The following is a 13941-nucleotide window of genomic DNA, read 5'->3' on the forward strand; positions in this document are numbered from 1 at the left end:
GCTGAACGCTCCCTAGCACTTACTGCAGTGAGCACTTAGATCTGCTGCTCACGCACGAGCACAGGCACTTAAGCACTTACCCTCCACACTCTGTATGCTCAGAAGGCCTAGTAAATCCGTCTTTATCCTCCAGTGCATACATTGTTTCAATCCCATGCTCCCTTCCTGTGGGCACTTTGAAAAACAATGTACTTGTATCAAACAAATGTACAATAAATAAAAATTCTTCCCCTGGGTTTATCGTCAGCTAATGTTTTTATTATGTGCATGTGTAATAATGCCAAGGAAATAAATATGTGGGATACAGTACCCTTTGTAAGGATATTGCAAGTCCCGGAGGAGTTGTGTGTCTAAATTGAGGAATGAGCCAAAGGTGAAGTTCCTTTATAAGGTCGTGTGACTGCACAGTGACTTGTAATATGCTTTTTACGTACAGCACAGGGTATGTTAATCCGTATAATGAATGGCTAATCAGCCATCCGCTTGAATACTGGGTATGTCGTTTGTTCAAATTCAAGAAAGATTCCAGTTGTATACAAAGAATATCGAAATTCATCTTTTAATGTGTTTTAAACACATTTGTGAGCAGTTTAATACAATGGATGTAAAATAATGTGTTTGGTAAAAAAAAGTGATGAAGTGCAGCTATACAGCTATATATTTACCACCCTGTGTTTAAATTTCCTACTGCACACAATAAGCATCCGGCCAGAAGTTGCTCCGGTATCAGCAAATGGCTGTAAAGTGTCAGAGAAACTCACAAGAAAGGGAGCTGAACACCGACTCATTATTTGAATGAAATACGCCAATGGCAGCTGGAATTCAGCTCTGCTCTGCCCCCAGCAGCAGCCATGGTTATATCACAACCCAACACTAATGCATTATTGCAGTTGCAGTAGCGATATCATTATTGTATTACAGGCGAGAAATTATGTCTCTAGGATACTGTAATAAAGCTACTGCAGGCTTCCATGCATTATAATGATATTACTAATGCATCTATTCATTGGGCAAGTGATATTTAAGTCTAAGGGGCAACCTACGCAGAGAGAGCTGAACATCTGTAGACTGTAGGTTCCTATAAATGGAACAGTTGTTTCTAAGAAAAGCGAAATTGTACTTTTTTTGTTGTAGTTGTTTTATGTGATGGAGAAATCGAGACATAAAATAAAGACATGTTGCCCCAACTATGCTTTTCTGTTTTGCTGCTGAAACGTTCTTTGCCATCACTCAATAAATACAGTTATCCCTGGATCAATAGCTCTACATTATTCATTGGTTTCAAAGACTGTTCTTTTTTCCATCATAAAACTCACTTTGATCTCCATTGGATCGCACTATTTTCCACGTTTCCGATGCAACTTCTTTTATATCCACTTGATAATGATGAATTGGCACCCCTCCATGTAGATCTGGCTTATTGAAGGAGACCTCGGCAGACGTTTGAGAAAGCTTGATAATTCTCAAGCCCTGGGGGTTCGAAGGCACATCTAGAAACATTAAAGGAAAAGAGATGTTAATATTGCAAACGCCAAAATTCATTTTAGAGCTACCAATAGTTACAGAGAATCATATAAACGGATGGCAAATAAAGACTGTCAGGCACCTGTGGTTTGCCCATCTCCCTGCTGTGGGAACGGGCATGGCCACATAGTGCATAGTGCATAGTATTGTTTGCTGGTGGAAGTGCTGCATGCAATATAGGTATTTTGACATCTCGTGGTAAATGACAGGTCATATAATACATTAGAAATATTTGTTGGTATATGTTAGTCCTCAACCACATGATTATGAAAAAACAAGGCATGAGTGTGTAGATAGGCAGATGTAAATGTCATCTATAGAGCCCACACCCTCACCTCTGTCGTACTGGAAGAACAGCAAGAGAACACTGTGCATGACACCTGGTATCATCCCAATACCACATCAAAGGTATGAACGACATTATGCACTAGGACAACCATATAAAATATACCCTTGAACTGATGTGGTAGACATGAGCTTGCAGACACCACTGGATATGAATGAACTATAAATATGTAAAGTGAAATCATGATGAAAAGATATATGGACGCACTGAACTTGATGAAACTAAAGTAACAAAGTAAACATTTATGCAAATAATGAAGTAAACTCTTACTATTAACTTACCATACAGACCCCCGGCCCTATCGGGACATTTGAAGAGGATATAAATACCATCCTTTCTGACAACCTAAAGAATACCTCACAAAATCTTCTGCTAAGTGACCTCAACCTAGGGTTTAAAGTCCCCAAAGACCTGCAAGCAACACTAATCGTTGGCACTCTTGATGAACTAGGCTTCAGTCAAAGAGTGACTCTTCCCACTCAGATCAAAGGAAGAAACCTTATTTGGGTGGCAGACTGCAGCTGTAGTGCTTTCATCACAGCCATCAGCCCACTCTCATGGACAGACCACCACCTGTTAGCATTCTCACTAGAAGCCATTGCACTGACCTCTATAAACAACCTAACAGTCCCCGCCATTCCCACTAGGAATACAAAAATTAAAAAAAAACATTATAGCTGATGAACCTGTACCTCTAATCCTACCAACTCTGAACTCCCTACCAGAGTCCACTGATCCTTCCATCCTAGTCGATGAATACAAAAACATAATGTCCGAAGCCCTAGACTCCATTGCCCCGCTAAAACTATGAAAGAGCAAACCCAAAAAACACCTGAATACTTGGTTCACTCCACACCTCAAATCATTCAGACTAGAAAAAAGAAAGATTGAAGCCATATGGAGACAGCAATCATCGGATTATAACAGATCCAACCTCAGTAATATATCTTCCTACTATAATAAAGAACTACTCCTAGCCAAACAAGACTCCTACAACAAAAGAATCTCGGAAGACAACTCAAGCATAAAATAACTTTTCTTAATCTTCAAATAACTTGAAACTCCTATCCCTGTGCCTGCGTGAAGGACAAAAACTTGTGCACTAGTATTCAAAAAGCCCTATCTAACAAAGTAGCATCCCTCCAGGACAAGATCGCCACTAAAAAAGAAAACCTTCACAACTCAAACCTACAACCTAGCACACCCACCACTGCACACAACTCAACCCTACAACCTAGCACACCCACCCCTTCACACACACCCATACATTGCTTCAACTTCTCCAAGGTATCCACCCTAGAGGTTGAAAAAGTCATCCTCACCCTCAAACCATCTAATTTCCAAGGATACCCATGCCCAGCACAACTTATTAAAGACTCTGCTAGAGACCTTTCATCCTTCATCTCGAAGCTCATTAACGCATCCTTCTCCACTGGCAGTGCCTCCAGCTACCTCAAGGAGTCCTGTGTACTCCCACTCCTTAAAAAACAATCCTTAGACCCCTCCATACCCACTAACTACAGACCCATCACCAAAGTTCCTTTCCTGCTTAAAATTTGAGACAGGATAGCATACCTCCAAGTACAACAATACCTAGAACAAAACCACCTCTTAGGAACTTGTCAGTCTGGCTTCAGGCCCCAACACTGGACCGAAATAGCTCTGATAGACCTCAAGGCCCAAATTGACACATTCAGGGACAATGTAAAAATTGCCCTGCTACTATTACTCAACCTTTCAGCAGCATTCAACTTGTTAGATCATAAAGTCCTCTGTAATCACATGGATTTGGCTGCACATTTCTCATAAAATGCAATAGTTCGGATACAATCCTTCCTGAATAATAGGACCATGTGTGTCTTCTCTCCATCAGCATCTGCCAACCCCATCCCCATCACCTGTGGGGTACCACAGGGCTCATGCGTCCCCCCTACCATGTACAATATATTCACAAGCCCCTTTTTGATGATCTCGATGGTCTTGGTATAACCTACACTAACTACGAAGATGATACCCAGATCCTCATACTGCTGACGGAAAATTATTATAAGGATTTGGCCTTGGTGAACAGTATTTGAATACATTGTTCGTAATATATGCTCGTGGATTAGCTTCATTGGCACGAGTAATCCTTTACACACAGGTCAACGAAGGACAAGGTCTCAGTTCATGACCCTAACAAGTGGCCTGCAGGCAAGTAACACATTAGTTTATACATAGAGGTCAAGACGTTACAGTTACATGTTCGGGAATTACACTATCCATCATTTTAGCTCAAAGGGTGACTTTGCAGAGAGAACCTAAAATGGCAGATTGACCTAAAATGGCAGATTACATTGATTCTACGGTCGGGACCTTGCAACACGGATTTCTTCGCAAGTGGCTTACAAGCAGCTTGGCGTAGGCCAATATACATATATTCATCACAATACGAGGCATGATATAATTTCCTGTTTGACAACATTGACAAATGCATTTATTTTTTTTCGTAAATAATGACATGTCCTAGTTATATTTAAATTCACACCCTTGAGTGCTAAAACTATACACTGCCTAAAGAGAAACATTGATTTCAGTCTGACTATAACAACTGATGAGTGTATTGAATTGTAAGGGTTCTATGGCTTTTCTAATATAATATTTTACTCTGCTGAAATGCTGTGCTATACACAATTAATTTAGCATATTAATGCACTGATGAATAGCCCTAACTAATTTCCTGAAGAAGGAACTAGGAGATGTCAGTGCTAATGACTATACCTATTCAGAATCAATTTACTGGGTTTATCCCTGCTCTTCGAATGTTACCCATGCATTCTTATACTACAGCATGTAACATTATGTGGGATACAGCAAGGGAATCCAAAATAGAGACATATATGTGGCTGGGGATTTTATATTGAGCTGAAATAGCTATCTTGTAATTACATCATCCTCCCATACTAGTCTCCAAAAAGGAGAACCTTCTGGGATGGTATTCCAGGAACTTTGCACCAGTGCAAATTCAATTATCACTATAACAAGTCAATTCCGTAATTCAAAAAACGTATCCTTTGAACGCCTTTTTGCACCAGGGAAATGTTTACCCTAATCTTCCCACTAATGGGAAGTGAGAAAATGCATTAAAAATATTTTTTTTTGCTCTTGACCAATTTTAGCCCCAGTGTAAATAGGCTTCAAACTCATGGGAAGTTCCTGTAATGTGGTCCAAATAATCTACTTCTGTCCCCACTGATCACTTCTAGTTCTCTGTTTTCCACAGCCAAATATATGCCACTATACCTGCCAGCCCTATCCAATATTTGTAGTTAATTGATATGCTAAAGGTCCTAAATTATGTGTCAAAATAGTTATTACTAGAGTAAAAATAATTCTCATGACCCCACCTCATATCACTTGAGTGTGAATAATTCTGCATATGCATCCTAAATTCCAGTATGTCACACATAGGGATAGCATTCTCCCTTTCAAATATCAGAACCAGAAACCATCAATATCACGGTAGAATGCAGCCAAATGGAATATATCAAGCCATTTATCTCAGCATTCTGAAGGTGCTGCCCTGGTATGACTGAATTTGACCAATCAGAGGTAGGTAGTTTGAAGCAAACAGTAAGATCATAAGGATTTCCTTTAATTTTCATTTTATTGAATGTATAGAGCACTGAAGGTGCTGAACAAAATATATAAAAAGGCAGTTTCATGATGATAAAATGTAAACATAGGTAAAAACAGAAGAGGGGAACACAGAAGAAATAACATACAAGAGGAGATAAATGATGAGTTTTTAGCTTTGATTGGAAAATACGGAGAGATGAGGCGGATCAAAGTGAGAGGGTAAGGGAGTTCCAATGTTTGGGATCTTGAAGAGCAAAAGAGCGTTAATGAGACAAAGCACAGGGGGTTTGAGAAAAGTTAAAAGAAATACATTCTTTGACCTAAGAGAGTAAGATGGGAAATAGAATGAGAGTAAGAAAGAAAGATAAGGGGGGCAGACCATGGCTTCACTTGAAGGCAATTGAGAGAAAGTGGTAGAGGAGACATGATTCAAAAGGGAGAAGTGAAATGGAAAGTAGAGAACTGTAATAGAAGACCGAGCGGATAAAGATAAAAGGATCTGAATTGAGGAATTATGAACAGAATGAAGAGGAAGAAGATGGGAGGCAGGGAGACCAAGAAATTGAGGTGAGCAGTGATCAATAGGAGAAATGACAAGAGAAAAAAGAAGATGTTTTGTGGCATAAAAAGAGAGATAGGGGCGAGCACACCAGATGCTGAAAAGTGCAAAATGACAAGAACAGCAATAGAAGAGATGTGAGAGAAGGAATGCCCAGATTACGTGCAGATGATGAGAAAGAAAGTAGAGACTAGTTTTGGAAGGGTTGAGATGGAGAAAGTAAGATGACATTCAGTTTTGAACAGCAGAAAGACAGTTTGAAACAATAGAGTGCAAAGAAGAATCAAAGGAGGAAAATGAGAAAAATATCTGGGTGTCATCTGTGTACAGATGAAAAGAAAGATTGATAATGAAAAGATAGGAGAAGAGAGAGGATCAGTATAAAGAAAGAAAAGAAGAGGACCAAGTCAAAGACTTGAGGAATGTTGTATAAGAGAGGAAGTCAAGGTGAAGAGTGCCCTGCCCAGATTACAGAGTAGGACCGTTGGGAGAGATAGGAGCAGAACCATTCAAGAACAGACCCCGAGATGCCCATGGTAGAAAGAGAGGATATACGGAGAGAGTGATCAAAAGAATCAAATGCCGCAGACAAGTCAAGAAGAATAAGAATATAGGAGTGCTTAGTGTGACGAGCAGAGAGGAGAGAGTTTGAGATATGTAAAAGAGCAGTCTCTGTAGAGTGACGGGTGGAAGCCAGATTGAAGATCAGGGAGAAGGGAGTGAAGATTTAGATAACGGGGTAACTGGGCATAAGAAGCCTGCTCAAGAATTTTAGAAAGAAGGGAGTTTGGGTGAAATCTGGCTGGAATTGCTGAGTCAAGAGTAATTTTTTTTCAAAATAGGAAGAGCACGAGCTAAAAGAGCAGAGGTATCAGAGTCAGCAAAAGGAGAGAATGAAGAAAGAGAATGTAGAGGTGAGATAGGGTAGGAAAAAAGAGGCAGGAGTAACAGTAGAGGTGAAAGCTGAGTGGAGATTTGCTACTTTAGATGTAAATTAATTTGCATAGTCAGAAGAGAGAGACAAAAAAGCAGATGGATCAGGCAGTTTAGGAGACAGAATATTGTGAAGAGGTTGATAGATGCGATGAGGGTGATGAGATTGAGAAAGTGTGAGTTCCAAAAAATACTTTTTTTTGCAGCAAGTAAAGCAGAGTCAAAGGAAGAGTGCAAAGGTGAGAGCATGACATGGTCAGAAGGAGATTGAGAGTTTTTCCATTGTAGTTTGGCTTTACAAAAGCTGGGGCAAAGGGAAACACGGCCGGGAGAAAGCCAGTGCTATGGAGTTTTACGAGTAGGAGAAAAAGGCAGCAGAGAGGAATGTAAAGGGTTAGCAGCCGTACCAGGAGAGAGGGAAGAAAAAACTTTAAATTGATGGATGAGAGGAGTGCAAGGAAGAAAGAAAGAATGGAGAGTCAAATGAAGAGATATTACGATGAGTAAAGATAGTTGAGGAAGAATAAATCAGTGGAGAAGGAGGGAAAGCAGAGAAAGAAAGTAGTAAGTGAGCAGAGGCATAAAAGGGGCAGGAAGACACAGCAGAGGGAGAAGGAAATTACAAAACAATTTGATTGAGGCAGGAACCAGACTGATGAGAACGAGGGGATCGAAGGAAATGCAAATGATAAGAATCGGCAAGTGAAAGCAACAGAGGGAAAGGCGAGTTAGAAGAGGGGAGTTTGAAATCCCAAAGAAGAAAAAGAGGTGCAGAAGATGGGAGAATCTGGGATAAGAGAAGATCAAGATATTCAAGAAAATCAGAAAGATGACCACTAGGATGAAAAACAAAAAGAAGGGAAACAGGGAAAGGATTAGAAAAGGAAGGACAATTACATTCAAAGGAAGAGATGCTTGTGAGGCTAGAAGGAGGAGGTAGAGGAGTCCAAGAGGAATTAAAGCGATTTCCAGTGCCCATGCCATGCCTGTGTGGGTGAGGAATATGGGAGAACCAAGTGGAAGCAGTATGAAAGGAGGCTGAAATAAAATAATTGTCGGGGGTAAACCAGGGTTCATTTAAGCAGAGAAAATTAAAATGATAGTAAAAAAATAAGTCAAGAACAGAATTAGATTTGTTGCAGACATAAGGAACATTCAAAAGACCAAAATTATACTGGGGGAAAGCATCAGAAATGATTAGAGGGCAGGAAAGATTAGAATGGTCATGTGTGCAAGAAGAGGATAGCTGGAAAAGTGTGTTGGGTTATCTTAGATGGAATAAGACAGGGAATGATGACAGAAAAGAATATAATGAGTAAATAGATAGATGTATAGATGGATAGGTGACTAGTTGGAACTTGATCAGGTGTGATTAGTGGCAAACATGAATAGTCAAAGCCCTTAAAAGGTTGCCCTTTGAATGGATACCCAGGGCTAAGGACGCCCTAGATGCACTTCCTGATATGGCAGTCACATGGGATCACGTGACTGTACCGGTTACCAGTCACTGGAAGTGGGACTAAGATGGAGATCCCATGGCAGCTGCTCTGTAAAGTCCATGGAGGATGACAGCTTCATAGTCCCGGACAGGGGCACGGGCAGCAGATGACTGCAGGTAAGCAGAGCACACACACACTAAGGCCTGCCTGTTGCAGGAGCGATCTCACAGCAACCAGGGCCAAAAGGATGACAGTCACACCTGCTAACACATGCATAAAATCATAAACACCTATTTTGCTCTTCCCTCGTTGTTGTCTTTATTTCTGCCTCTTTCAATTTCATGAATCCTTTGGGAACGATTCGATATAATGCATGATATTAATAATATTTGTAATGCTAAACTGATGTGAATCATGCTACCCTGATTGACTTACCCTATCCCAAGAGAAGCTGAAGTTTTGAAGTTTGAAAACCAAGAAACAATTAGACGTCTCTTCTTCTAACTTCTTCCTCAAGCAGTCCTAAGCCTACCCTAGCACTACGCATTCAGCCTGTCCATTCAGTCTACTTTACTACTTTATATGCTAACATAGACAGTATATGTACATTTCCATGGGTCTGAAAGTCATTGATCCATTGATGTGCTATAGCACATTAGCATGCAGTGTGTGGGTGTGAGGGATTGCGGCCTCCCTGCCAATCAGGATCAGGTGGCTTGTAATGGGGCTTTTACTGCCTTTACTGCACAGTAAATCCCACACTCTTAGCCTCCTCAGTAGCTGGAAGCCACCATATTCCCCACTGGGAATTAAGGTAATTGTGCCAACGAGCTTCCTTTCCCGTCCTTCACCCCACCCAATCTCCACATCCTCCAGCTACCCCAACATCGCTGCACTTGCCTTGCACTCATTTTTCCCTCAATAGTTCCCAGCGTATCTCTATTGCAGAAATGGCCACCATGGAAAGGAAGAATGAACTATCTGTAGATCCCTTCTTCAAATAGTTGCTCTCACCTGCTGCTTCCCAATATCTTTCTTGTACCATTTTCATTTTGTATAAAACAATCGCGTCACTTCTGATGCAAACCGCTACTCTGCTCTTTCTATTTCTTGTTGTTGATTTCTAGCACATAATTTATGTCTACAAAATATACAAAGGTATAATTTTAAAAATATATATTGCTTTAGAAACCAATACATACAGTATGCACCAACACCTCTAATGTAATCATATTTAAAGGCTCAATTAGTCAACACTTTGTAGGGGAATCCCCAAAAAGGATATGGAGACTACCTCAACTTTAATGTGACACGGCCCCAGCATAATCCATTGCTTCAGTTATGATTTATGCTTCTCCACCAGCTGCCACAGCAGGGGTGGGCTTAAGGGACACACATAGTTACCTGCTACCGTGCGATCAGTGCCCCCCAAAAGGCCCCTTGCAACACAACAAGAACATTTGTAAATACATTGTAAAACCACCAGTAGAAGGACTGAAAACATTAAACTGTCTGCAGTTATTTAAAGTGGCACCTTGTCATATTTGAACCATTCATAAAAAACTAAACCAGCAACAATTGCAAACATGTAAAACATTGCATGTGTCATTTTCTGAAAATGTGTTCTTTCTTTATAATATGTTGAGCACAAAGGAATGAACCTGTTGAAGTTTCATTTGATGGGAATAGCTTTCACTTTGTCATTGCGATAGAAGTAAATAAGCCTTTCATGTGTATACATTTTTTTTTAGGTTTTGAGTTGACTCAGGCAATGCTGGATAGTGTTCCAGTGTAATTTTACACAACCTATTTCTTCTATAGCCCCTTCATACATAATCCTATGTGGGGGAGGTTTATTTGTCCCATAACATGTGCCCCCACTCTTGGGATTTCATCCTAGGCAGAAGATATTATTATAAATACAGCTTAACCTGCCTCCAAGAAAATAATCATGTGTGCTGCCTGACAAGCATCAGAATTGCTCCCATGAAAATCAACTCTATTATAGTGCAGAGACAATAAAACACTATATGTGTATGTGTATTACAAATTAAAACAACTGATCAAAATTAAGTAACTTTATGAAAAAGTATACCGCACATTGTTGCTGCATAGCCAAATGTATGTGTAGTACAGGGAATGGGCAAATTGATATCTAGTCTAGTCAAGGTGACATGTTTCTACAAGAAAATATGGAATAAAAATGATTTTGCCTTCAAAAGCATACACAAAAAATCCATCACCTTTTTCATATTCAGACATATAAAAATCCAGTGAAGATGTGGGGGTTGTATTCTTTGGCACTGTCTAACTATTAAGAGAGCAAATTGAGGGACTTGCCCAATTAAAGTGTGTAAGGTCATTGATGACAACATTTTAGAATTTCACACATTGTAACTCGGGAACACACTGAGAATGGTAAGGATTTTGGAATGAATCAGGGAGAGATTAACTGATGAGCTGAAATTCTATGAGGGCGATTACAGGAGATGATCCTTGTCCAGAAGGCAATACAATGAGGAGAGAACATGAGGTAGTTCTAATTTCATGGACACAGACCAGGATGACTTGGAGATTGCCTAAAACAGTGGTCTCCAAACAGTCGATCGCGAGCTACCAGTAGCTCGCCAGAGCCTTTGAAGTAGCTCGCGCACGAGTTTCAGAAAAAAAAAGAAAAAAAAAAGAAAATGATGCCAAGAAGTGCTCTGACCAATCAAAGGCCTGGAATTCTCTATAGCATATAAATTGCACCTTGTGATTGGCCAGAGCACGTTCCTTGCTGGGAGCTGTGCTCCCATTGGCCACAGTGGTTTCTTTGTTCTCCTCAGTTTACCCGGGCTTTTTTCTTTAAAAAGCACCATGGCGCCTCACATGGATTCCGATCTGTTTTGGAGGAGGCTGATGCTGGGGCTTGGATTCCAGGAGCGAGCTGAAACTGGCAGGAAAACTTATTTTGTGGAGGTAAATTGGGTCGGGTCGGGTGGATGGGGTAAGTTAATCTTTTTTTTTTCTGCCGAGCCACTGCAGCCCCTGTGCGCACAGCTGTTAGAGGGGCGGGCAGCTCGGCAGAACGAAGCCCGGGGTGAAATGGAGACATTTAGCTATGATGCTTAATGTCTCTGCTTCACCCCGGGTTCGTTTGCAATCATGTAAGCTATTTTTAGAAGGCAGTGCTCTGGCGAGGAAGCCCCCTCGGGACTTCCACAACCAGAGACCTGCGTTTCTAATAGTACCTCACATAACTGAAATCAGCCCAGGGCGAGCGGAGACATGCAGCATGATAGCTTCATGCCTCCGTTTCGACCCCGGTATCGTTTGCAATCATGTGAGATATTTTTAGAAGGCAGGGCTCTGGCGAGGAAGCCCCCTCAGGATTTCCTCACCAGAGCCCTGCGTTTCTAATAGTACCTCACATAAATGAAATCAGCCCAGGGCGAGCAGAGACATGCAGCATGATTGCTGCATGTCTCCGTTTCGACCACGGGCTCGTTTGCAATCATGTGAGATATTTTTAGAAGGCAGGGCTCTGGCGAGGAAGCCCCCTCGGGACTTCCTCGCCAGAGCGCTGATTTTCTAATAGTACCTCACATAACTGAAATCAGCCCAGGGCGAGCAGAGACATGCAGCATGATTGCTGCATGCCTCAGTTTTGACCCTGGGCTCATTTTGAGTCTTTTGCAGGGGTGGACCGGCCTATAGGGAACTCTGGAGATTTCCCGGTGAGCCTCTGCACCCTGGGCCTCTTTTGTGTGGCATTTCCAAATGTTGGCATAGGAAAAGCATTGGGCTTGCTGAAAATGTGTCATGTGGCTTGCTGAAAATGTGTCATGTGTGCGCCACTTTGAAACCAATTTCCAGGGCCTCTTTTGGTCCCAGGTAAGTATTTCCAGGGCCTCTTTTAGTTCCCAGTCCACCCCTGGGCAGGGCTCTGGCGAGCAAGCCCCCTCGGGACCAATGTGCTTATGGGTTTTCCACACCATCCTCCTGACCGATGAGCATCTTAGTGACTCCATCCGAGTTGCTGTATCAGGTTATACACCCGACTACAGAACACTGGTGGATGGCATGCAGTGTCAACCTTCAGACTGAATGTCTAATTTTCCTAAATTGTGAATAGTCTTTTTATGAGAACCTCTAATAAAACAGAATGCAATAAAGAGATTTTTTAACTTATTAACATAAACGTGAAGGGATATGTCATTCCCTATATTTATGAAGGGAAAATTACATCTAATAAAAAAAGTTCCAATGTTTATGAACAACCCCGACTGCTGATATCGCCCGCAAGTAGCTCTCGCTGTTGGCCCGCAACTCAAAGTAGCTCACACCAACATAAAGGTTGGAGACCCCTGGCCTAAGACCTGTACGTATTCATGTTCATCCCAAGAATTGCAATGATTATTACAATGTGAGTATGAGAATCCCCCAAAATTAAATTATATATGGTCTATGGAACCATTTCTTCTGTTCATTCTCAGGAGTGTGTGGCCTGGAGAGGTGCCAATAAAATATATTGGTAATGTCATAGAAAATGCAACTTGCATTCTCACTGCATTTAAAAGTAAGATGTAATTTCATTCCAAAACACACGTGTGTGTGTTCATTGTTACATTGATATCACTTATCTGCAACCTAAGACTAGTTATTTGTGAATTAAAATCCATTAAATTGTACACAAAGCATTTTCACAGATATAGTTAATTTTGGGATGTGGTTCCATGATGGCCAGGGCAATGGCCTAATAAAACATTGCTTGAAAATGTGTGATATGTGAAAGCCATAAATACTTAAAAGGAATTGGGAAATGAGAGGGAGCTTATATTGTCATTTTCGCTCCCATAGGAAATGATGCTAATGTAATTTAATTCACACCTCACTCTTGACCTTGCACAGTGTGATCCTTTTGGGGAAATTAAAGGGGGGGATATATTCCTCCTTGATTCAGAACATTCCAAAACGATTCCCCTAAATTGGGTGCGGGAATACATATTATGTGTGCTCTTAATTGATAAAACTGCTTCCCTAATCGAAACCTGACAAATTCTGATGCAATGCAATAAGGCAAAACAAACAGGAGATGGGTGGAAGGTTTAGAATTCACCTTAAGACTCTTGCAATTACTCTTCTCAACCCATCAGACTATCATTCTTCAGCCTGCTGAGCCATTACAGAAAGGGGAAAAACCATATTCAAATCTGGCAGGTTTGATCCCACCCTAAAAGGGGAGGTCCAACCCAAGCTTCTAGGTCACATCCCTTCTGCACAAGATCACCATCAACTCGAGAAATGTTTCAGCTTCATTGGCCATCATCGCTGAGATTTAATTTTGGTCTCTAGGACCCGCAGACTCAGGACCTATGACTGTGTATAGCCCTTCCTCTCTAGGTGACAAAGAAAAGCAAAAGTGGTGATAGCCGGAAGGGTTAGGAATAATCTTAATCCTCTGGCAATTTGCTTCCATACCCATGAAAGGGGAATGAACATATGCTAATAAGGCTTGATTCCAGTCCCAAAAGGGGCAG

At 41.1% G+C, this 13941-nt stretch overlaps 1 protein-coding gene across 4 annotated transcripts in view; it reads right to left on the minus strand.

Moving 5' to 3' along the window:
- The window catches only part of NCAM2 (neural cell adhesion molecule 2), a 1850180-nt gene that overhangs the window by 444645 nt on the left and 1391594 nt on the right, over positions 1-13941 (minus strand). For all 4 annotated transcript variants that reach the window (XM_069636393.1, XM_069636392.1, XM_069636394.1 and 1 more), the window contains one exon: positions 1317-1490. In XM_069636393.1, the coding sequence (XP_069492494.1) occupies positions 1317-1490 (174 nt within the window). The remainder of the gene's footprint in view (positions 1-1316; positions 1491-13941) is intronic.

The sequence above is a fragment of the Ambystoma mexicanum genome, chromosome 7p (assembly GCF_040938575.1).
Source record: "Ambystoma mexicanum isolate Mex_15411 chromosome 7p, UKY_AmexF1_1, whole genome shotgun sequence".
Lineage (NCBI taxonomy): Eukaryota > Metazoa > Chordata > Amphibia > Caudata > Ambystomatidae > Ambystoma > Ambystoma mexicanum.